The sequence below is a fragment of the Chiloscyllium punctatum genome, chromosome 26 (assembly GCF_047496795.1).
Source record: "Chiloscyllium punctatum isolate Juve2018m chromosome 26, sChiPun1.3, whole genome shotgun sequence".
Classification (NCBI taxonomy): domain Eukaryota; kingdom Metazoa; phylum Chordata; class Chondrichthyes; order Orectolobiformes; family Hemiscylliidae; genus Chiloscyllium; species Chiloscyllium punctatum.
The window spans coordinates 4,653,552-4,679,271 of NC_092764.1; the positions used below are offsets into that span (position 1 = coordinate 4,653,552).

At 43.9% G+C, this 25,720-nt stretch overlaps 1 protein-coding gene and 1 long non-coding RNA gene across 6 annotated transcripts in view; one reads left to right on the plus strand and one right to left on the minus strand.

Annotated features, from left to right (window-relative positions):
- Positions 1-25,720, minus strand: part of LOC140496258 (transcription initiation factor TFIID subunit 4-like) — a 349,124-nt gene that overhangs the window by 44,367 nt on the left and 279,037 nt on the right. For 2 of the 5 annotated variants that reach the window (XM_072595795.1, XM_072595794.1), the window contains exon 16: positions 16,571-18,505. The exons of the other annotated variants lie outside the window; for them this stretch is intronic. In XM_072595795.1, the coding sequence (XP_072451896.1) occupies positions 18,422-18,505 (84 nt within the window). In that variant the 3' untranslated portion in view covers positions 16,571-18,421. Of the gene's footprint in view, positions 1-16,570; positions 18,506-25,720 lie in introns of those variants that run through there. 5 annotated transcript variants of the gene reach the window in all.
- LOC140496259 (uncharacterized) overlaps positions 14,050-25,720 on the plus strand; it is a 72,262-nt gene continuing 60,591 nt past the window's right edge. The window contains exon 1 of the long non-coding RNA XR_011964226.1: positions 14,050-14,162. This is a non-coding gene — a long non-coding RNA (uncharacterized lncRNA). The remainder of the gene's footprint in view (positions 14,163-25,720) is intronic.

Sequence of the window (25,720 nt, forward strand, 5' to 3'; positions counted from 1 at the left end):
TTAGTGGTGCTGGAAAAGCACAGCAGTTCAGGCAGCATCCAAGGAGCAGCGAAATCGACATTTTGGGCAAAAGCCCTTCATCAGGAATAAAAGCTGGTAGAGATGAGTTCAGTGGGGCAGGAGCATGCTGAGACAAATGGGTCGGCCAGAGTGGCCAGGCTTGTGGATCTTGGGAAGGAGGTAGAACCGGGAAGTGCGGGGTTCCCGGACTATGAGGTTGGAAGCTGTGGGTGGGAGATCTCCTGAGGTGATGAGGTTCTGTATGGTCTGGGAGATGATGGTTCGGTGATGGGGGGGGTGGGGTCATGGTCGAGGGAGCAGTAGGAAGAGGTGTCTTCAAGTTGGCATTTGGCTTCAGCGGTGTAGAGGTCAGTGCGCCAGACTACCACTGCACCACCTTTATCTGCTGGCTTGATGGTGAGGTTGGGATTGGAGCAGAGGGATTGGAGGGCTGCGTGTTGTGAGGGTGAGAGGTTGGAGTGGGGGAGGGGGGTAGACAGGTTAATGCGGTTAATGTCCCGGTGGCAGTTGGAAATGAAGAGGTCGAGGGCAGGTAATAGGCCAGCGCGGGGTGTCCAGGTGGATGCAGTGTGTTGGAGGTGGGCGAAGGGGTCCTCGGAAGGTGGGCGGGAGTCCTGATTGTGAAAGTAAGCTCGGAGGCGGAGGCAGCGGTAGAATTGCTCGACGTCACGACGTGTATTAAATTCATCGATGCGTGGACGGAGGGGGATGAAGGTGAGTCCTTTGCTGAGGACTGATCGTTTGTCCTCAGTGAGGGGGGAGGTCTGGGAGGATGGTGAAAACTCGGCAGGGCTGGGAGCTGGGATCTGGTGTGGGTGTGGAGCTGGGAGTGGGGGCAGAACCTGTAACAGGGGTGGGTGTGGTGGTGGGGGTAAGGGGGATGGAGTCATGAGCAGGGGTAGTGTTCCCCTCGGGGTTCTGGGGGGGTGGGGATGGTGACAGTGGGGTCTGTGGGGGGCGTGTCAGCAGAATGCAGGTGAGTGGCGCTGGTGGGGGCGGAAGTGGTGGTGACCACGGCAGTAGGGGTGGCGGAAGTCACTGAGCGTGTGGCATCAGCGATGATGTGAGGGGTGGAAGTGATGTCACGTGATGCATGAGGAATTGTGAGGGGTGGAAGTGGTTGTAGGAATGGCCATGATGGGGGCGGAAGTGACATCATCAATCAGCGTGGGGGTGGCAGCTGCATCAGCCGCATGGCTAATGGCGTCTGATTAGTTTCCGAGGCCAGGGGAATCTTCTGGAATGTTTGAGGAGCACTGGTTTTGGAGGTGGGTAGATAAAAGTTTGTTGTACTTACAGTTTTTGATGTTTGAGATGGAATTGAAGTACTGTTTGTTGAGAGTATGAATTCTCCTGAGGATGTAGTACAGAGTGGGTCCTTTGCAATTCTGAGAGAGTGTGGCCCTCAGCTGAGGCAGAGCTGACTGGAGAGAGGTTAGGTGACGGCGCATTGCTGCGAGCGTGGAGCGGTGGATCTTGAAGGAGAACTGTTGCTGGTGTTTTTGAATCTGTAGTCTGTACTGTTTTTCCTGTTCGGGTCTGAACTCTGCTGGTTTAAAGGTGGTCCGGAGTCCATGTGGGATGAGTTGGTTACGGAGGCAGGCACTGAGGAAGCAAATGTGGCTGTGGTAGCGAGTTTGTTTCACGACATGGTTGAAGAGCTTCAGGGCAGAGGAAATGACCTGGGAGTTGCAGTGGGAGAGGGACTCTCTGAGATTCTTGTAGAGAGAGGAGGAAAACTTCTTCAAGGCAGGCATCCTTGCAAGAGGATTCACAGTAGGGCTAAAATCAACGAGGTAAAAACAATGATTGCAGATGCTGGAAACCAGATTCTGGATTAGTGGTGCTGGAAGAGCACAGCAGTTCAGGCAGCATCCAAGGAGCAGCGAAATCGACGTTTCGGACAAAAGCCTTTCATCAGGAATAAAAGGGTTTTATTCCTGATGAAGGGCTTTTGCCCGAAACGTCAATTTTGCTGCTCCTTGGATGCTGCCTGAACTGCTGTGCTCTTCCAGCACCACTAATCCAGAATCTGGTTTCCAACATCTGCAGTCATTGTTTTTACAACATCCTGACTGTGGCCCAGGATAAGCTAAATGCAGCCAAGGTGTTCCTGTATGGCTACAACACTGGCGTCACAATGATTTGATTTGATTTATTGCTGTCACATGTACCTAAGTACAGTGAAATGTTTTGTTTTGCAAGCAGTAGACAGATCATAGCAAACAAAGACATACAGATCAGAGGATGCTTACACTGTCCAAGCATGTTCTGACAACAAAGTAGCCAGAAATCCAGTCAACCAATTATCATCCCACAGATCTACTTTTAATCATAAGTAAGGAATGGAAGGTGTCGTTGATATTGCAATCAAATGGCTTGTAATTAGTCAAGAGTAACCTGTTCATCACTGCAGTTTGGGTTCCACAAAGGGCAACTGACTCATTACAATCTCATTACAGCCTTGGTCCAAATTTTTCTTATTCCTTCATGGAATGTTGGCATTATTGGCTGGACCAGCATTTACTGCTCATCTAATCTCCCTTGAGAAATTCGTTGTGAATTTACTTCCTGAACTAGTGCAATCCATGCACAGTGCTGGGAGGATGGGAGTTCCAGGATTTTGACTCCGCGATGATGAGAGAGGATCAATATATTTCAAAGGTAGGATGTTATGTAGCTTAGGAGAGAAATTTCAGGTGAAGGTGTTCCTATTGATGTGCTGTCTTGGACTTTTTAGATGGTAGAGGTTACAGAGGTTTGAAAGGTGTTGCTGAAGGAATGTGGTCAAAAAAGTTGAATTCAGAGCAGTATTGGTGCAATATCATGAATTGCCATCAGGAATTGAGGGTTGGAACCATATCTATTCCAAAAGAAGGCGGCTCTGACTGCTGACGGTCAATTATATCAGCACCAAGACATTGCCAATTGAATTTCTCAGGTAAGTGCCTGAGCAACAATCACCCAATCATGTTCAGTTCCTTCAAAGACTTTTTCCCCAACAAAATGACAGCAGTGGGGTCATCAGCTGATTACCATACTGTTCAGTACCATTCACAACTCCTCAGATGTTAAAGCAGTTAGCGTCAATATGTAGAAAGACATACATGATATTCAGGCTTTGTAAGTGGCAAGTAACATTTGCGCCACTCAAATGCCAAGCAATGATCACCTCCAACAAGAGGCAATCTAAGGGTCAGTCCTTGTCATTCAACACTTTACCTGAAATGAATCTATGGTGAGAAAAGGATATCAGAAGCTGGAAATTCTGTGATAAATAATTCACCTTATAACTCCCCAAAGCCTGTCCACTGCCCATCTTCAACAAGACACAAAACAGCAATGTGATGGAATGCTCTCCAACATCTTCAAACCCTTGATCTCCATCACATAGAAAAGCAAAGGCAGCAGATATATGGGAACACAATCACATGAAACCAAGCGACTCCCACAGCTACCTGGAATACACCTCCTCTCATCCTGCCTCCTGTAAAAGTGCTATCCCTTATTCCCAATCCTCCAACTCCGCTGCATCTGCTCCCAGGATGATCAATTCCACCACAGAACACACCGAATGGCCTCCTTCTTCAAATCCACAATTTCCCCTCCTATGTGGTTGATGATGCCCCCCAGCACATATCATCCACTTCCCGCACCTCCGCCCTCAAACCCTACTTCTCCAACTGCAAAAAGGACAGAACGCCTGCCCCTGGTCCTCACCTTCCACCCCACCAACCTCCGTATACATCGCATCACCCTCCGCCATTTCCACCACCTACAAAACAGAAATACATTTCCCTCCCCTATCCGCTTTCCATAAAGACCATTCCCTTCTTGACTCTCTTGTCTGGTCCACGGCCCCCACAACCCATCGTGCTCTCCCGGCACCTTCCCCTGCCACTGCAGGAATTGCAAAACCTATGCCTACATCTCCCCTCTCACCTCCGTCCACGGCCCCAAAGGAGCTTTCTACATCCATCAGAGTTTTACCTGCACTTCCGCACGTGTCATTTACTATATCTGTTGTTCCCGATGCAGTATCCTTTACATTGGGGACACAGGATACCTACTTCCAGAGTGCTTTAGAGAACATCTCTGGGACACCCGCACCAACCAATCCCACTGCCCCGTGGCCAAACACTTCAACTCCCCCTCCCACTCCACCAAGGATATGCAGGTCCTGGGCCTCCCCCATCGCCACTCCCTTTCCACCCGACGCCTGGAGGAAAAACGCCTCCTCTGCTGCCTTGGGACCCTCCATCCACATGGCATCAATGTGGACTTCACCAATTTCCTTACTTTCCCCTTGTCCCACCTTATTTCAGATCCAACCTTCCAACTCGACACTGCACTCATGAACTGCCCTACCTATCCATCTTCCTTCCCACCTTTCTCTGACTATCACCATTACCCCCACCTCCATCTACATATCATACTCTCAGCTACCTTGGCCCCAGCCCCACCTCCCTCCCATTTATCTCTCAACCCCCTCGGCTCACAAGCCCCACTCCTGATGGAGGCTCTTGCCCGACACGTCGATTCTCCTGCTCTTCAGATGCTGCCTGACCTGCTGTGCTTTTCCAGCGCCACACTCTCAATTTTGACCTCCAGCACCTGCAGTCCTCACTTTCTCCCACATGAAAGCCACTACCCCGTCCCCTCACCAAAAAGCCACACACTGTCCTGACCGGAAAGTATATTACGTATACAGAGGAACCTCAATTATCCAAAGGACATGTGCAGGGACTATTTCATTCGGTTAATCAAATTCTAGATAATTGAATGCCAGATAATATAGTTTAGCCAAACATTGAGACCTTGCCTGTAAATTGAGATCTGATATTCGTATAATTGAATGCCAGATAGTTGAGGTTCCTCTGTATACTCAAGTAATAGTCGATCTCATGTGAAAGCTAACCCTCTATTTTTGGCTAAATAACCTGGAATTTTCCATGTATCTCGTGTGAAAGTCGATCCCAGTTCTTCACAGATAACAGATCAATGTTTATGAGTATTATGCAAGCCGTCATATTCCGCTTCAGCTTTCGAGTCTGCTGGTTGTTATACTCCACTCCCAGTCTTCCAGTCTGCTGGCTCTAATGTTTTGCTCCAAGTTTTCATAATTATTGGTTTAGAGATCAGTTGTGCTTCTGCTAACGATACGGTATGAATTTTGACGGGCATGACTTTCAGCCCCTCAAAAGTAGTATCCATGTAAGAGTTTAACCTTAAAAAAAGCCAAAATAATGTGACTATTACTCAAGTATATACGGTTCCTCCCCTTCACTGTTCCTGATTCAAAATCCTGGAAATCTTCCTCTAACAGCATTGTGGGAGTATCTAATATAGTGAGTGTAATGAGGTCAACTAGGTGGACCTCACACAATATGAGTTCCCTAATTGGAGCTGTTAAACTGGTCCAATCAGGGACCCCTAGCTGACAGATAAGAACAGGCATGTTAGATACCCTGCTCACTCTGACAGCTGTCTCTGAAGGAGCTGGATCAGTGTCAAGGACTCTCTGCGTGTCTTGGTGACGGGATACCAGACTCTATAGAGATATTTCGGTGGCGATGAGGGAAAAGCATGTTTCTGAAGAAATTCATTTCCAACAGTCATCTTTGAGTTGGGGGTAAGCATTTCTGCCATCATGCTGTTATTTGGGAAGCTGGACTCATTTGATCCTGCCGCTGAAGACTGGGCCCAGTACGTGGAGAGAATACATTACATTTTATGGGCAACTGACACTGGGGCAGATAAAACATTATGTGTGAACCTCCTGATAGCTTGTGGACCTGTAGCTTCTTCAGTTATCAGGATCGTAACATTCCCTGAGGCACCAGGTACAAAAACTTTTCAAGAGTTAATGGACTTAGTTAATGAATATTATGACCCTAAACTTCCTCTAATTTGAGATCAGTTTTACTTGGTAATGTAAGAACCAGGGGAACGTGTATGAGGATTTTTGACTAGGTTAAGACGATTTGCAGAGGCATGTGACATTTGTTTAACACTTAACGAGATGCTGAGAGACCATTTGGAATGTGAGGTTAATGATGTAACCGTGCAGAATTGCCTACTAGCTGATACCCTACTGGACTTCAAACAGGCATTACAACTGGCTTTATCTTTGGAAAATACAGCAAGTGGAACATGTGTTGCAGGGTATTCTGACAGAAGTGCACATCCTTGACAGTCCGACTGAATTTGGGGGACACCACTTGAGGGCAGGCAATTTGGAGGGTTTGAGCTATAGGGTGAGGCTGAACAGGCTGGGGTTATTTTCCCTGCAGTGTCAGAGGCTGAGGGGTGACCTTATAGAGGTTTACAAAATGATGAAGGGAGTGGATAGGGTAAATAGGCAAAGTCTTTTCCCTGGGGTCGGGGAGTGCAGAACTAGAGGGCACAGGTTTAGGGTGAGAGGGGAAAGATATAAAAGAGACCTACGAGGCAACTTTTTTTACACAGTGTGGTACGTGTAAGGAATGAGCTGCCAGAGGATGTGTTGGAGGCTGGTACAATTACAACATTTAAGAGGCATTTGGACGGGTATATGAACAGGAAGGGTTTGGAGGGATATGGGCCGGGTGCTGGCAGGTGGGACTAGATTGGTTGGGATATCTGGTTGGCATGGACGGGTTGGACCGAAGGGTCTGTTTCCATGCTGTACATTTCTATGACTCTATAATTGCATAGCCTCACTCAGGACATGTCCTGAACAGAGGGACTCTCGGTCACTCGCAGCAAAACTCCAAAACAAAGCCAAGCCTCAGCAAAATGGTTAAAAGTTTCTTCAGGATCTGGGCTGAAAAGCCATTGTAGTTGCTGCCAGTGTGAAGTCCTAATTAAATACCCGGAGGTTTTTCAGGAAGGTCGAGGGACTATCACAGGGGCCGAGGCCACCTTGCCTGTCGACCAGGAAGCAATCCCATGATTCTGTAAGGCACACCCAGAGCCATTTGCCTTCCAGGCAAAAGTAGAGGCAGAAACCAGGAGGCTGGAAAACGAAGGAATCATCAAACCAGTCTAGAGTGTGGAATGGGCAGCACCAGTCATACCAATTGTGAAGCCCGACGGGTCGATTCACCTTGTGGGGATTTTAAACAAACGGTAAACTGCTTTCTGCAGCTGGTTAATACCCAAAACAAAATGACCAGTTCTCCCTCATATCAATTGAAAATGACAATGAAGGACAACAATTCAACTGGGATAACATTGCCATACTGGGACAGGCCAAACAAAGACAAGCTCAGGAATCCCTGGAGGTCTGGTATTCATTCATTGGTTCCATTAACAAACATGTTGAAATAGGCCCCATCTACAGACTACTTCTGTACAAAACCAGAAGTAGAACCACCCGACACAACAGACAGAACCATCTGCGTTTGGGGCAGATCACAATGACAGTGTTTCATCTGGTGGCTACACAGCACTGAAACTGTCACCCAGGAGGAGATGAAACGTGTGCAAGAAAATCAACCAGCTCAGTGAACTGACAAACAACGGCCGCCACAACCCGCGCTACAGATCTTCACTAAAATCAAATACTAAGTGTGTATAACTACAAGTTGAAACACTATCTGGGAGGCCACGTAGTGAATGTGGACACATTGAGCCATCTTCAGTTGGCAGATACACCTCCGGTGGTACCACCACTGGAAGAGTCCGTAATGGTTTTAGATTTTCTGGGCACACTTCCAGACATGGCTGACAATATCAGACTTTGGATGCAGAATGATCCAGTCCTGGCAAAACTGAATCAGCTGATGGTGATGGGGAAACCAAAGGGCCATCACAACCAGAATTGAAATCTTTTAGACCCAGAGACACCAGATCACTGTAGAGGATGTCATATTGTTATAGGGAGCAAGAATGATTGTCCTGAGTAAAGATCGCTGCCAGGCACTGGCTGAACTCCACCAGGGTCATCCAGGGGTTTCCAAAATGAAGGTGTTGGTGAGAAGTTATGTCTGGTAGCCAGGATTGGATGAAGACATTGCTGCATTGGTAAGGCAGTGCCTGGAGTACCAACAGCAGCTCCCCCACGTTCACAGGAACAGTCAGGGTAAACCCTGGACTAGGATACACGTCGGCTATGCAGATCCTTTCATGGGCTCAGTGTTTGGAGTTCATTCATCAAACATAGGGCCGATGAATAGAGAATCTGCATCTTTTGCAATAGATGGACTTCTGGAAGTGTTGGTCACAGATAACAGGCATTATCTATCAGCAGAGAATCTGAGTCCTAAGGTCAAATGGTATTTGAGATATAAGGTCAGCTCCATGCTAGCCATTATCCAATGGTGTGGCAGAAAGAGAGTCAAAACGTTGAAGGCAGGCTTAAAAGAAACAGCCTACAGCTTCACTAGATATCAAACTGTCCCAGTTCCTATTGGATTATAAGACAACCCCTCCTGCAACTACAGGGATCGTTCCAGCTGAGTTCACTCATGGAGAGAAGTCTCCGCAACAGGTTAACTCCAATCTTCCCAGACCTTGGGGGTGAGGGGGATGAAATGGAATCAGGAATGACAATGTCAGACATAAGACTCCACTAACTAAGAGAGACACTACTTCAGGGGATGAAGTCTGTTGTAGGAACCAGGGGAATGGCCCTGCATGGGCAAGAAGCATGGTTGATGTGAGGTCAGGTCCAGGTCCAGTGATGTATGATGTTCAGGTAGGTGCAATGGTCCTGAACAAGGACATGGACAATATGAAATGTGCAAACTCGCAAACCGTGTGGAAGCAAAACATGTCTGGCTCCTCGACAACCTTTCTGATTGTTCCGATATCTGTAGGCTTTCCCTCTCCATCAAGTGTTGAAGATTCCAAGGTGGACACGGTGAATGTCACTGCCTTGATACCTTTGCTGCCTGAAGAAGAGGATGAATTTCTTCGAAGACACTCCAGGTGCAAGAGGTGAGCTACTATGTGTTACACACCACCCGTATCAGAGGCGGAGTTGGAGGAACCTGACCCGGTGCTACAAAAAAAGAACTGGCCTATGTCCTTAGACTCAGAGGGGGAAGGATGTAGTGGTTATAATGAGGTCAGCCAGGTAGATTTCATAGAATATGAGTTCCCTGATTGTGGCTGTTAATCTGATCCAATCAGGGAGCCCTGGCTGACACAAGAACAGGAGTATCAGACATCCTGTTCACTCTGAGAGCTGGCTCAGAGGGAGCTGAGTCTGTATCAAGAACTCTCGATGTGTAGGTAAAGGGGGACTTAGTGATGGGATACCGGCCTCTGTGGAGTCATTTCACTGACACTACATGGACTGCAACTGTAAAAGGAGCAGCGCATTCCAGTTTGCTTCTCAATTAGAGTTAGACAACAAACAAATTCTTGTTGGTAATGTTCACAGGCCATGAATGAATAAACAAAAAGAGAGAATTTTAGCTATGAGGAATGATTCAGTAGGCTGCAGTCCGACTCTGTGGAACAAAGGAGGTTTACAGAAAATTAGTTTGCGATCTACAAAAGAAGGTCCTACATCCCTTATCGCATACTAAGGGACACAGATTCACAGTAATGAATTGTGATTTTTAAGTATCAGATGAGTTGAGTACTGTAATCCTTCAATGATATTATCAAGCGACTTCAGTGTGAAAATCCGGAGCAGGACAACAAAACTTCTTGTGATGTTTTATAAATCTGGCTCTAAATCATTTTGAGACAGAAGGGATAAAGTCAGTCTCCTGGGTGACCAAGTAGCGTAATGTGCTGGAATATTATTCTGGCAGATATCTGTAGGTTTTGGGCTCAAATCCAATTATGACAGATGGGTTTATGGTCTGCTCATCATTGCTCCCTCACTGAAGACTGTTCAGGGTCACAAAACAAACAAAGTTAGGCTACTCCAACCCAAATCCCACTGGATACAGGTTCACAAGCTCAAACAGCATCAACACTCGAGGAGCAAGAGCAGGAATTGAACATATGGTCTTTAGAGTCTGCTCTGATATTTGTCATGATCATAGCTGACCGTGTGCAGATACGATGGACCAAATAGCCTCTTTCTGTTCTGTAACAATTCTGATTCTGCAATCTTTGATTTTAATTATATTTTCCTGTCAATTTCCCATTTCCTATCATTCCTTAAGATGCCAAAACTCTGTCTACCCCAACCTTAAATGTATTCAATGAAGGTGCATTGATAATGATTGGGATAGAGAATTCCACAGATTTACAACCCTCTGAATGAAGCAATTTCTCCTCATCTCAGTCCTAAATTATCATTTATCCCGTGAATGTGCCCTCACATTTTAGATTTCTGTGCCACTGGAAATATCTCTCAACATCTACTCTATCAGCCCCTTCAGAATCTCGTTTGTCTCACGGGGATCACATCTCACTCTTGGGGTGACAAGGAACATTCATGCTGCACATATGACAAGTGGTTACCATCTCCAACAAGAGAGAATCAACCCATCACCCTTGACCTTCAAAGATAGTATCTCACTGTCAACATCCTCAGGATTACCACTGACCAAAACTTAACTGCACTTACCACATAAATGCTGTGGCTACATGAGCAGGTCAGTGGCTTGGAATCCTGGACTCCCTGTCATGAGTGTTTGATGGGGACAGTTTAAAGACAGCTTTAATCTGTATCTAACCCCTATGCTATGGCTGGCTGTAGAATGTTTGATGGGGACAGAGTGAAGGTATCTTTATTCTACATCCTGAGCTGGCCCTTCCTTGAGTTTGTTGACAAGCCAATACAGAAGAAGCTTAATTCTGCACCTGACTGTGCTGTACTAGAGAATGCATGATGAGGAATTAATGTGTGGAATATGAATTGCTTTATTCTTCAGCAATAACATGCCACCTTGACATCTTCAAAAGTTATTTAAAAAAAAAACACAACTTACTGAAAACAAAGGGTTAGGTGAACAATGGAATGGAGATACAGACTGTGGTATTATGCTGATATTTTTTATTTTCAAGAGAACAGAAGATGTTTTATCTTTAAATAATTTATGATATACTTGAATGACAGTCCCAAACTCAGGGTCCTGACTTAGAACAACTGCCATTCTGAACTAGAATTGACTGTTTTATGTGATTTCTCCCCAGTATCAGTTCCATCTGTCTCACTCTCATGCAGAGATAAAAGACCCTACATGGCCCTAGTCCATGACACTATTGTTTAGAATGGAAGACTTGCCTTAAGCATCTTTCATGGCTACAAGGCATCTCTAAGAGTACACAGAAAGCTCTCATAAACAGTAGCATGAAATAGCCAGCTAATCTAAAAGGGATCTCAGAAGCAACTTTTTCACATAGAGGGTGGTACGTGTATGGAATGACCTGCCAGAGGAAGTGGTGGAGGCTGGTACAATTATAGCATTTAAAAGGCATCTGGATGGGCACATGTATATGAAGGGTTTAGAGAGATATAGGCAAAGTGCTGGCAAATGGGGCTAGATTAGATTAGGATATCTGGTCAGCATGGACGAGTTGGACCGAAGGGTCTGTTTCTGTGCTGTAAATCTCTATGACTCTAAGTGATTTACATTGGCCAGGTTACCCTTGTTCTTCAAAACTGTGCCAAGTTCTCTTTTACACCTGCCTGAAGGTTGCAGATAGGATCTTAATTTTATTAATTTCTCCACAAGACACACTTCCTCAATGCACTGGAGTACCAGCCTCAAAGTTATGCGCTTGAATCCTGGAGTGAAACCTGTAACCAGTACCTTCTGACTCAGAGGCAAGTAAACTACAAACTGAGCCACAACCAGCACATCAAGAAGGTTTGGTTGTACAATGCTTTACTACTGCACTCAAAATTGGGAGAACACGAGTTCAAATCCGACTGAGACCTGGAAAATGAATTGTTTAGAAATCAGTCGGTGAAAGCTGTTACCAGTAAAATTGGCCACAAAGTATTAGACCATTATATCTGGGAATCTGACTGGATCATTAATTTTCTTTTACTCACTCACGGGTTGTAGGGAATGGTAGCGAGTGAGCATTTTTACCTTGTTGAATTGTTGCAGTCCATGTACTGTAGATTCACTCATAATGTCATTAGGACGGGATTTCCAGGAAATCAGTGACAGTGAAAGAAGGGTGAAATATTTCCAAGTCAGGATGGTGAGTGGTTTGGAGGGGAACTTGCTGATGGTGGTGTTCCCATGTATCTGCTGCCCTTGTCTTTCAGGCTGCAGGTTTGAAATGTGGGAGCATTGGTTGCCAAAGACATTCATGTCATGGACGGTACACACTGTTCCCACTGTGCATCAGTAGTGAAAAGAGTGACTGTCAAAGGTATTGGATGTGGTGCTAATCATATGGGCTGTTTTGCCTGGATGGTGTTGAGCTTCTTGAGTGTTGTTGGAGCTGCACCTATCCAGGCAAGTGGGGAGTATTCCATCACACTCCTGACTTGTGTCTTGGTGGACAGGCTTTGGGAAGTCAGAAGGCGAGTTACTCACCACAGAGTTCTCAGTCTCTGACCTCGTCTTGCTGCCACAGTACTTAGATGGCTAGTCCAGTTCAGCTACTGATGAATGGTAACTGTGCACCCACTACCTGCCAGAAAGGTGATAATAGGGAATTCAGCAATGGGGTTGCCATTTAATGTCAAGGTGTGATAGTTAGATTCTCTCTTGATGGAAATGGTGATTGCCTGACAGTGGTATGCTACAAATTTTACTTGTCACTTATCAGCCCAAATCTGGATGCTGTCCAGTTCTTGTTACATTTGGAAATGGGCTGCTTTAGTATCTGAGAAGTCAAAAATGGTGATGAACATTGTGCAATCATTAATGAACATCTTACCTGACCTTATTGTAGTTGGAAGAAAGTGTAAGGATGGTTGAGTCTAGGACATTACCCTGAGGAACTCCTTGGGTAGAGAAGTCCTGGAGCTGAGATGACTGACCTCCAACAGCGAGAGCCATCTTCCTTTGGGCTAGGTTTGCACATTTGGACAGAAACAACGTATTGAAACAGTCACTGAAGTGGATTTTGGTTGCATGAGACGTCTAAAAGGATCCTTCCAGTCAGCGTTTTTAACAAGTCATTCTTGGCATAACCAAACACTGTCCAAGACGTAGGTGGCTGATCCCTAGACAACTAGCATAGCATATAGTGCAGCATGGAAGTCATAAAGGTGAGTGCAAATGCAGTGTTGGAGAGTGGTGTGCTCAAAGCAGACTGATGTGTGGCCCACTTGCAGTTTAGGAATGTAAAAGGCTCCAATCCTCTTGGAGAAAGGTCTAAACAGACCCCTCCTCTAATTCTTGTGCCATTTGGCTACGGGAGATACTCTGTGCCATAGTTCTTAAGGGCAGCCTAGCATGTCACACTGGCAAAGCTGCTAAATCTGTGATGGGATTTGTGTTGTGTTCTGGTTGCATGGCTTAGCTGTGATTTGGCCACATGTTTCATCTCCTTTTTAATATTCATACTAAAATGGGTCAAAAGATAACAGATAAATGTCTAATTGCATTTATTGAGATCAGGATGAAAATGGAAAATTCAGGAATTACACAGCAGGGCTGTCAGCATCTGACAGAAACAACAGAGGTTAATGGCTGTGATGGTACCTTAAATATTAATAACTTTATCTTTGAATAAAGAAGAGATTTGACAGAGTGATACAACACAGCAACACAAAAGAAAAAAACAACATGCCTTCAGCATGGATTAAGAAATACTGCCATTAGCAAAGAAACTTCATAAAAGCTCCAGGAAACTCAACCTTTTCATGTGTCTCTACTCATGACCCTTTAGGATCACAGTTGCCAAGTTCAAAGAATTGTGAGAGTCACTTTATTCACGCTTCTGTTCTAACTCCCTTACTTCTTGCTGAGGGGCAATTCAGAGGGCAGCCTGTGGTGCCCTTCTCAGGAGCTATTATATTTATATAGTGAGGCTCGCTCTGTAACTCTGAAGAATATTGTGACCTTGTTCTGCTAGTTGTCATCTGACAGCTCGACATTCTCACGGTTCGCAGCAGAGGTCACCAGATCAGAAGTGGTGACAGCATCTCATGTTTCTCTTCCAGCCATTGCTCTGTCTGCACTGTCTCAGGATCGAAAGGTTGCACGTTCAAGTCTCAATCCAGAGTCATTCCCAGTGCAGGACCAAGGCAAAGCTGCTCTTTCAGAGATACCATCTTTCAGGTAAGACGTTAAACTGAGCCCTCTCAGATGAGTACAAATGCCTGCATGGCACAAGAAGCACTAAGGTATTCCCAGTATTTATGTCCAATACTTATCCTTCAATCAGCATCACTAAATAAAACCTGGTCTAGTCATTTTTACCTTATTGGTTGTGGAATTATGTGTGCAAACTGTGACAATCAGTCTTTTATGTGTCAGTTTTACATTCAGCCAGTGGGATGCGGTTTCCCTCCATTACAGCAACTTGCTTCAAAAATACTGATGTGGGTTGGTACATCCAGTGGTCACATGAGACATTGGACAGCACTGAATTTTCAAATACCTGCAGACCTGGCACTTCAAGCATGTACTACTGCAGGTAAAACAAGTGATAACAGGGGTGCTTTTCAGGAATGCAAAAACAGACAGGCACATCCATATTCCTCCTCAGTTTCCAAAAATAAGGATAAACTTGAAATTACAGTCATTGGAATCAGAGTCATACAGCACGGAAACACACCATTCACTTCAACTGATTCGCGCCAACCATGCTCCCAAACTAAACTAGTCCCACTTGCTTGCATTTGGCCCATTTCCCTCCAACCTTTTGTACCCATGTACTTATCCAAAAGTCTTTTAAATTTTGTAACCATACCCGCTTCCTCTGGTGTACCCCAGAACTCTGGAGGAAGCTAGAGAAGTGATTGCTGAGTCCATTGCTGAGATATTTGTATGATCGATAGCCACAGGTGAGGTGTTGGAAGACTGGAGGTTGGCTAACGTGGTGCCACTATTTAAGAATGGTGGTAAGGAAAAGCCAGGGGACTATAGTAGGTGAGCCTGATATCGGTGGTGGGTAAGTTGTTGGAGGCAATCCTGAACGACAGGATTTACATGCATTTGGAAAGGCAAGGACTGAATAGGAATAGTTAGCATGGCTTTGTGCATGGGAGGTCATGTCTCACTAACTTGATTGGCTTTTTTTGAAAAAGCAACAAAGAGGATTGATGAGGGCAGATCAGTGGAGATACTCCAAATGGACTTCAGTAAGGTGTTTGACAAGGTTCCTCACAGTAGACTGGTTAGCAAGGTTAGATCACATGGAATACAGGGAGAACTAGCCATTTAGATACAGAACTGGCTCAAAGGTAGAAGACAGAGGGTGGTGGTGGTGGATTGTTTTTCAGACTGGAGGCCTGTGACCAGTGGAGTGCCACAAGGATCGGTGCTGGGTCCACTACTTTTTGTTATTTACATAAATGATTTGGATGTGAGTATAAGAGGTATAGTTAGTAAGTTTGCAGATGACACCAAAATTGGATGTGTAGTGGACAGTGAAGAATGTTACCTCAGATTACAACGGGATCTTGATCAGATGGGCCAATGGGCTGAGGAGTGGCAGATGGAGTTTAATTTAGATAAATGTGAGGTGCTGCATTTTGGAAAGGCAATTCAGTGCAGGACTTAGAGTGTTACTGAATAAAAAGACCTTGGAGTGCAGGTTCACAGTTCCTTGAAAATGGAATCTCAGGTAGATAGGATTGTGAAGAAGGCATTTGGTATGCTTTCTTCGCCAGAGCACTGAGTACAGGAGTTGGGAGGTCATGTTGCGATTGTATAGGGCATTGGTTAGGTCACTTTTGGAATACTGCATGCAATTCTGGTCACCTTCCGATTGGAAGGATGTTGTGAAACTTTAAAGGGTTCAGAAAAGATTTGCAAGGATGTGACCAAGGTTAGAGGATTTGAGCTATAGGGAGAGTAGGCTGGGGCTGTTTTCCCTGGAGTGTCAGGGGCTGAGGGGTGACTTTATCGAGGTTTATAAAATCATGAGAGACATGGATAGGGTAAATAGACAATATATTTTCCCTGGGGTGGGGGAGTCCGGAACTAGAGGGCAAAGGCTTAGGTACAGAGGGGAAAATTTCAAAAGGGGCAATGTTTTCTCTCAAAAGGATGATGTGTATATAGAATGAGTTGCCAGAGGAAGTGGTGGAGGCTGGTACAATTACAACATTTAAAAGGCACCTGGATGGGTACCTGAATAGGAAGGGTTTAGAGGAATATGGGCCAAGTGCTGGCAAATGGGACTAGATTAATTTAGAATATCTGGTCAGCATGGACAAGTTGGACCATAGGGTCTGATTCCGTGCTGTATTGTGTTGGAGGGCCGAACCAACAATAAGTTGAACATAATTCTGCTCCGTATTAATTTTCCCCTGTTGTAAAAAGTACTAAATTATATAGTTTTGCACTGAAACTTGTAATCAAAAGAATAAGGATATTCTGTTACAATAAAGATATGAAATTGTGGAGTAGGTCAAAAAAGAATAAATAAACAGTAAAATCAATAATTTCAGTATTTCATTTTATTTTTAACATGTTAATCTCACAAACCAATAATGAACAGTTGTTTCATTATTGTTCAGTATTACAAACAACAAACAACTCTATACAAAAAGCAATTAGTGCTTTTGATGTTTTTCAGTTCATTTTACTTGTTTAGTGAGAAAAACTCCAGTCTGTTTTGGGCTCGAACAAGTGACTGAACTCTGGGTGAATGCCTGAGGTGGATATGTGAAGGACAGCTGAGAGGTGATCATCGGTGATAGAGGATCGGGATTTGGATTTGTTAAACTTCATCACTAAGAATGTCTGTTCGCATATATAGGTAGATCCAAAGAGGACTAGAGTCTTCTGAGCATGCCTCCTCATGTGTGGGAAGTTCTCCTCTTTGAGGGAAGAGTAAAAATCAAGCAGTGAGACTGACCTAAAGTACTCTGCCAGAAGTGTGTCAGACTGCAGGTCAATGAGTTCAAGCTGAACATCACTAGGTGCGTTCTCCACATGTAAATGGGGAAAAAATCATGTGCATTTCATTCTCAACCGTTTTAAAGTCTTGAAATTGCCTTGAAAATTCACCCTGCAGTGCTTCTAACATAGATGAATACCTGTGGGGGTGGATCAGCTGAAGGTGCAGCTTCCTTCAGTGTTGGCAAGTGGGTGAGAATGTTGTCCTCCATTTGGCTTGAGAGAAGCTGCAACCTTCTCATAAAAGCCTTCACCAAGTTGTACATTTCATGCACAAAAAGGCCCTTCCACTGCAGTTTCACATTTAGTTCATTCATAAGTGCAGTCACATCATCAGCAAAACCAAGGTCTGCAATCCAGTCTGCATCTGAAAGCTGTGGAATGCCATTTCCTTTCTTTACACAGAAATCTTGAATCTCTTCTCTCAGGTCCCATACACTTTTCAGCATTTTGCCCAGGCTGAGCCCCCTGACAGCTGTGTGGTAGCCTATGCCACGATGTTCAGTCTCATTTTCCTCAAAGTGCAACAAACTGCCTGTGATTCAAAGCTCTTGCCCTGATGAAGTTAACTATTTTAGTTACAACATCACCACATGGTTAATTTTTAACACTGACTTACACAACACTTCCTGATGTATAATACAATGCAAAAATACCAATTTCTGTTCAGGGTCAATTTCTGTCACTTTATCCTGCATTCTCTTTAAGAGTCCAACATTTTTTCCCGTTAGATTTGGACAACCATCCATTGTCACATCCGCCAGCTTGTCCCATTTTAGTCCCAACGTGTTCAAATATGCATTTACCTCTGGGAACAAATCATTACCAGTTGTTGTTCCTTTCACTGACTGCATGACTGCCAGCTGCTCCGTGATTTTAAAGTCCGTAGTTATCCCATGTACGAAGATGAGTAGCTGGGCTGTGTCACGTACGTCGCAGCTCTCATCCAAAGCCAAGGAATAAAAGTCAAAGTTGACCGTTCTGTGCTGCAGCTGAAGCTCCAGATTTCTCACAATGTCCCCAATCCTTCTCGTTACAGTGCGTTGGGAGAGGGGCACATTCTCAAATGCCTCCTTTTTCTCCGGGTATATTAGTTCTGCAGAGCCCAACGAGCACTCCTTAATAAACTCTCCATCAGAAAACGGTTTACTGTTTCTGGCGATTTTGTGGGATATGACATGACTTGCCTTGGCGTGAGCTGACATTTTGAGGGCTAGCCAACAAGCATCACTTTTAGCTGTTCTCGCATGTACACATGCACATACACGCGCATGTGCATCCATACGTAAATAAAAAAAACATCCTTTTCAAAACAAAAGCAACACAGTTGTATTGCATGCATGGCGTAAATACTTTTTCATTAATGTTTTAATTTCAGATTGACCTCATGCGGGCTGGACAGGAACGACCAAAGGGCTGGATATGGCCTGCAGGCTGTAAAATGCCCAGGTCTGGTCTAGATCATGGGCTCAAGTCTCTGAAGCGCAATTCAAACTATGAATCTTCTGACTCAGATACAGAATATCATCACTGTGCAAAGGCTGACACTCCATCTGGTGATAAACAAGTAGTAAATATGGGTTAAGGACTTACAGAATTCCTACTTGACTGATTCCAATCTTTAAACAGATTCAACACACTCCTCCCTCTCTGCAATATATCAGCGACTTTCCTTACTGTGTAGCTATCAGCTTCTCTCTCAAAGTCGTCAATAGCACTGATCTCCACCTCAGACAACTTTTCCATGGAATTAATAATCTCTGTGAGGAGTTAAATCAGATGCTTTTCTCCACTTTTCCCTCGACTTAGCTCTAGTCAGTGCCCTATTGTAATTGTGTAATTAATTCAACTAAACTTATGATTAATTTACCTCCACCCCTTCTGTTGCTCCAATGCAACAATTAACAAAAATCTGTGCTGGAGTTTTGGGTGCAAACTGCCTGTACATGTTGATTTCCTTCTTTGGGTACTGGGATAAGTGCATTATTCTCAAAGCTGCTTTACACAAGAACATAAGAACTCAGAGCAGGAGTAGACCCATCTGTCCTTCGAGCCTGCTCCACCATTTGAATAAGGTCATGGCTGATCTAATCATAAACTCAGCTCCACTTACGCGCCCTCTCACCAGAACTGTTAATTCCTTTACTGTGCAAAAATTATCTTAGCTTTAAAAATATTCACTGAGGAAGCCTCAACTACTTCCCTGGGCATGGAATTCAACACATTCACAACCCTCTGGGTGAAGAAATTCCTTCTCAATTCAGTCCTAAATCTGCTCCCCCTAATTTTGATGCTAAGTCCTCTTGTCCTAGTTTCACCTGCCAGTGGAAACATCCTCTGTACTTCTACCTTATCTATTCCCTTCATAATTGTACATGTTTCTATAAGATCCCCCCCCCCCATTTTTCTAAATTCCAATGAATATAGTCCTAGTCTACTCAGTGTCTCCTCATAAACCAACCCTCTCAACACCAGAATTAACCTAGTGAACCTCCTCTGCACCCCCTCCAGTGCCAGTGCATCCTTTCTCAAGTAAGGATACCAAAACTGTACACAGTACTCTTGGTGCAGCCTCACCAGCATTCTATATAGCTGCAACATAACCTCCCTGTTTGTAAACTTAATCCTTTTAGCAATAGATGACAACATTCCTTTTGCCTTTCTAATTATCTGTTGCACCTGCAGACCAGCCCCCTGTGATTTATACACAAGGACATCCAGGTCTCTCTGCATAGCAGCATGCTGCAATTTGTTACCATTCAAATTATCATCCTTTTTACTGTTATTCCTATCGAAATGGATGACCTCACATTTATTAATTTTATCACACATGCCTCACCATTCTCTGTGAAGGGAACAGTTTACTGCCTTCTTGAATTGCATGTAGTATGGAATGATAGGGCTGAAATGACATTGTGAAGTTGGAAATCCAGGATATTGACCCAGTGATGATGATACCTATCCAAATCAGAATGGGGTGTAACAGGTAGTTTTCAACGGTAAAGGCTGTGGGGATGGGAGTCAAGGCACACAGGAATTTGTGGCTTATGGTGGTAACGAATTCCTCAAAGACACAGACTACTGTAAGAAAACTTAAAATTTAGACAAGGGTTGAAGTTTAGGGATACATCTTTGCCATGTTGGCACTGATTGAAGTCTGAACAAATACTGTTCCGAATGATTATTTCACCCCAATTCTATAGGGAAAGTTGACCAAGCTGGTGATTATTTCTGATATGCAGGAACACGTTTGAGTATCATACAGATGTTTAACCTCATTATCTAAGCTACCACAAGTACCGTGAGCCAGCAGGTTTCTGGGGGAAGACAATTCCAGATTTACTCTTACCAATGATTCTCAGATACTTCTTTCAATGGCCCCACCACTGAAGATCAAGTAATTGTTTCCAGGACTGTCACACATCCATCTCCTCAGGAGATTTCCCCATACTCCAACAGCTTCTAACCTTATTGTTTCCCTAATCCCAAACTTCTTTCCAAAATCAACCATCAGTTCATTCCTGGTAGATACATAGTCTCAGCCTGTTCTTGCCAAATGAACATATTTCTTCCTACTTTGACTATTTTCTTTCCTTTGTCTAGTCTTTTCCCACTTAAGCCTGTGATTATTAAAATGGCCTTTATCATTTCTACAGTTTCCAGCTTCCTGGCCCTAACAGCTTTCTCTTTATGGATACAGAATCTCTCAACACCTCCATGCCTTTTCATGTCTGAGGGCTTTCCACTCCTTCCTTCAGTCATAAAGCCATTACAACTTCGCCCCCATCTGTCTTTACAAATAACATTAAAAACCACGCAATATAATTTGCATATATGAGGGAATTTTCCTGTTATCCAAATACTGCCTAAAATCAATACCACTAAAAATAGACTAATATCGATTCTGTATATTTAATCTTTTGCTTTGTGTAAATTGTTCACATATTTCACAACATGTAAGTCACTTCACTTAAAAGTTAATTTTGTAACATAGATTGAAACAATAGTTAGGACAAAATGTAACTTTTTTACAATTTTAGATTCCTCCCACTATAATATTCAGATCAAGCCCTGCACTAATTCTGTAATACTATTTTTAAAAAATTTACCAAGAAAAAAATCAAAAACAAAAGACATTAACCATTAAAATGAAGGAAACAGTTCCCCCAAAACTACTATGAGGATGCCTTGATGCCACTGCGTAGAATAATCATTTTTTGGTAAAACCAGGAATTGCTTTGTCTCTTTCTCAGTCCTCAACTAGCTCTATTGAGACCTTAGTAGGACACAAACTGTCCTTCAGTTCAAAATGGGTTGCTGTTCCCTTCCTATTCATAAAGGGGAAACTCGGTTGCTGTTAACCATCTGCACCTCTACCCTAAATATATGAAATAGGGCAAGCCTGAGATCACATTTTTACATTGTAGGAAGCATGCAGCACTATATACTAACACTGCAATTGCAAAATACATGCAGGTTCACCAACAGAGCAAAAGAATTATTTTCTTTGCTTTTGTTATGGGGGAGGGGGTCAGGGAGGGCTTCTGTGGGTGGAAAGAGAAAAGAGAAATAATTTTGATGCAGACATATGGGCCATTAAATAAATTTCTCAAAAGGAGAGACAGAAATAAAAGTGATAGGGAACGAGGATACAGATCCATCAGAGTTGACGCTTTATTGGCGAACTGGCCATTCCTCAAACAGTGACCAATTATAAGTGGCAGCATCTGCCCAAAGTAAGGCCTTTAGGAAAGACAGAAGGGCAGGTTAGGCATATTTCACATTCATCAGACACAACAATTAAATAGACTAGCATTCCCTGAAAGACTAAGACACAGCTTGCTATTTTTTGACGCATGTCTTGAGTAAAAATCTATTGATCTCAAAGAATGTCCCTTGGCAATTATGAAATATTAAATCCAAGTCACACACTTTTAAAAAAATGCAGTTTAATTTTTTTATATATTCATCGCATTTTTCATTTGATCAATTTTTAGCAAGTAGGTAATATATTCTGAAAAGCAATGTTTTTTTGAAAAAAGATAACAATTATTTAGGGCCACTCTCATAACATTAATTATTTTAAAAGTGGCATGGTTTTTAATCAAAGCATCTTCGACAGATCTTTGTTTGACAAACACCTAAATACGTTTTGAAATACAAAAGACTTGTATTCAGACAGGGTTGCAATACATCTCAGAAACATCCCAAAATCTTTAATGTATAATGAATTACTTTAAGTTGCAGTCAATAATATGTAGATAAATGTCTGAGCCATACTACACATAGTTGGAACCCACATTGTAGCAACAATGAGGTGATTAGGAAATCTGTTGCCTGTGACTCTGACTGAAGAAGAAATTGTTGGCTAGGAGCTTAGGTAAATATTTAAATCTTGAACTATCAGAACATCCCTCGATTACAAGTTTGTCTGACATTGAATAAAATGCTCAGATGTGCAGCGCTCCCTCAGTGCTGCTCTTACACATCAGCACTCAGATTTCTTGATGAGGACTTGAACTTTCTGATTCAGATATGAGAGTTCTACCAAACAAGCCTAGCTGGCACAATTGGTTCAAGACACGTTGTGGTCCCTATCAAACTGGATCACTGCATGGTAACTCAATTTTACACATAAAACAATGGTATTACAAGAGGATACTGTCTGATTTACAAATAACAAATAACAGTACAGCACAGGAACGAGCCCTTCAGCCCACCAAGCTAGCACTGACACATGATGCCTTTCCAATGAAAAACTTCTTGCCTCTATTCCTCGCCTATTCATATACCTGTCAAGATGCCTCTTAAACACTGATATTGTGTCTGCCTCTACAACCTCCTCTGGCAGCACATTCCAAGCACTTAACACCTTCTGTGTAAAAAAACCTGCCTCTCAGACCTCCTTTAAATTTATCCCCTTTTACCTTAAACTTATGTCCCCTAGTAATTGACGTATCTACCTTGAGAAAATGGCTCTGAGCATCCATTCTATCAATGCCCATCAATTTAGGTAGGTAAGGAGACTTTTCTTGAACGTGGTGAGATATTGTGTTCTCTAGTGCAATCTTCTCAAGATCTACAACCTTCAGGACTCAGAATTCCTCCAATGCCAGCCTCATGTGCATCCTCTGTTTTACCACAATGCTCTCAGCTAGCAAGGCTGCAATTTCTGGAAATGCACTGTTAACCCAACTGTCTTTCTCCGCTCTTTACAGCATCTCTTTAAAATCTGTCGCTTTGATGAAACTTTTGGTCATGTTTTTAATCACTCATAGGATGAGGGTGTCACTGACTGGGCCAGCAGTTATTTTCCCATCCCTAGTTTCCCTTGAGTGCATAGGAAATGACAGGAGGAGTAGGCCATTCAGCCTCTCAGACGTGCCCTACCATTCCATAAGATCATGGAGGATGTTTGTCCATAGCATCTTTTTCATAACCTTTCACTCCTTGATACTTCAAAACTCCATTTGCCTCCTCGTTAAATACTTTCAGTAATCCAGCCTCCACATATCTCTGCAGTAGAGAATTCCAAGCATTCATGAATCTTTGAGAGATGAAATGCCATTGCAATTCAGTTTTAAATCAATGTACCCTCATTTTGTAACAATGTGAAACAACTTCTCAACATAGAACATAGAACATAGAACATAGAACAATACAGCACAGAACAGGCCCTTCGGCCCACGATGTTGTGCCGAACTTCTATCCTAGATTAAGCACCCATCCATGTACCTATCCAAATGCCGCTTAAAGGTCGCCAATGAATCTGACTCTACCACTCCCACGGGCAGCGCATTCCATGCCCCCACCACTCTCTGGGTGAAGAACCCACCCCTGACATCTCCCCTATACCTTCCACCCTTCACCTTAAATTTATGTCCCCTTGTAACACTCTGTTGTACCCGGGGAAAAAGTTTCTGACTGTCTACTCTATCTATTCCTCTGATCATCTTATAAACCTCTATCAAGTCACCCCTCATCCTTCGCCGTTCCAACGAGAAAAGGCCGAGAACTCTCAACCTATCCTCGTATGACCTACTCTCCATTCCAGGCAACATCCTGGTAAATCTTCTCTGCACCCTCTCCAAAGCTTCCACATCTTTCCTAAAGTGAGGCGACCAGAACTGCACACAGTACTCCAAATGTGGCCTAACCAAAGTCCTGTACAGCTGCAACATCACCTCACGACTCTTGAATTCAATCCCTCTGCTAATGAACGATAATACTCCATAGGCCTTCTTACAAACTCTATCCACCTGAGTGGCAACCTTCAAAGATCTATGTACATAGACCCCAAGATCCCTCTGTTCCTCCACCTGACCAAGAACCCTACCATTAACCCTGTATTCCGCATTCTTATTTGTTCTTCCAAAATGGACAACTTCACACTTGGCAGGGTTGAACTCCATCTGCCACTCCTCAGCCCAGCTCTGCATCATATCTAAGTCCCTCTGCAGCCGACAACAGCCCTCCTCACTGTCCACAACTCCACCTATCTTTGTATCATCTGCAAATTTACTGACCCACCCTTCGACTCCCTCATCTAAGTCATTAATAAAAATTACAAACAGCAGAGGGCCCAGAACTGATCCCTGCGGAACTCCACTTGTAACTGGACTCCATGCTGAATATTTACCATCTACCACCACTCTCTGACTTCGACCGGTTAGCCAGTTTTCTATCCAATTGGCCAAATTTCCCTCTATCCCATGCCTCCTGACTTTCCGCATAAGCCTACCATGGGGAACCTTATCAAATGCCTTACTAAAATCCATGTACACTACATCCACTGCTCTACCCTCATCCACATGCTTGGTCACCTCCTCGAAGAATTCAATAAGACTTGTAAGGCAAGACCTACCCTTCACAAATCCGTGCTGGCTGTCCCTAATCAAGCAGTGCCGTTCCAGATACTCGTAAATCCTATCCCTCAGTACCCTTTCCATTACTTTGCCTACCACAGAAGTAAGACTAACTGGCCTGTAATTCCCGGGGTTATCCCTATTCCCTTTTTTGAACAGGGGCACAACATTCGCTACTCTCCAGTCCCCTGGTACCACCCCCGTTGCCAGTGAAGACGAGAAGATCATTGCCAACGGTACTGCAATTTCCTCTCTTGCTTCCCACATAATCCTAGGATATATCCCGTCAGGCCCGGGGGACTTGTCTATCCTCAAGTTGTTCAAAATGTCCAACACATCTTCCTTCCTAACAGATATCTCTTCTAGCTTATCAGTCCGTTTCACACTCTCCTCTTCAACAATACAGTCCCTCTCGTTCGTAAATACTGAAGAGAAGTACTTGTTCAAGACCTCTCCTATCTCTTCCGACTCAATACACAGTCTCCCACCACTGTCCTTGATCGGACCTACCCTCGTTCTCGTCATTCTCAGGTTTCTCACATACGCATAGAATGCCTTGGGGTTATCCTTGATCCTATCCGCCAGGGATTTTTCATGCCCTCTCTTAGCTCTCCTAATCCCTTTCTTCAGGTCCCTTCTGGCTATCCTGTATCCCTCCACTGCTCTGTCTGAACCTTGTTTCCTCAACCTTATGTAAGCCTCCTTCTTCCTCTTTACTAGACATTCAACCTCCCTCGTCAACCAAGGCTCCCTCACACGACCATTTCTTTCCTGCCTGATCGGTACATACATATCAAGGACACGTCGTATCTGCTCCTTGAAAAAGTCCCACATTTCCACCACATCCTTCCCTGGCAGCCTATGCTCCCAACGTATGCTCCTCAAATCCTGTCTTACAGCATC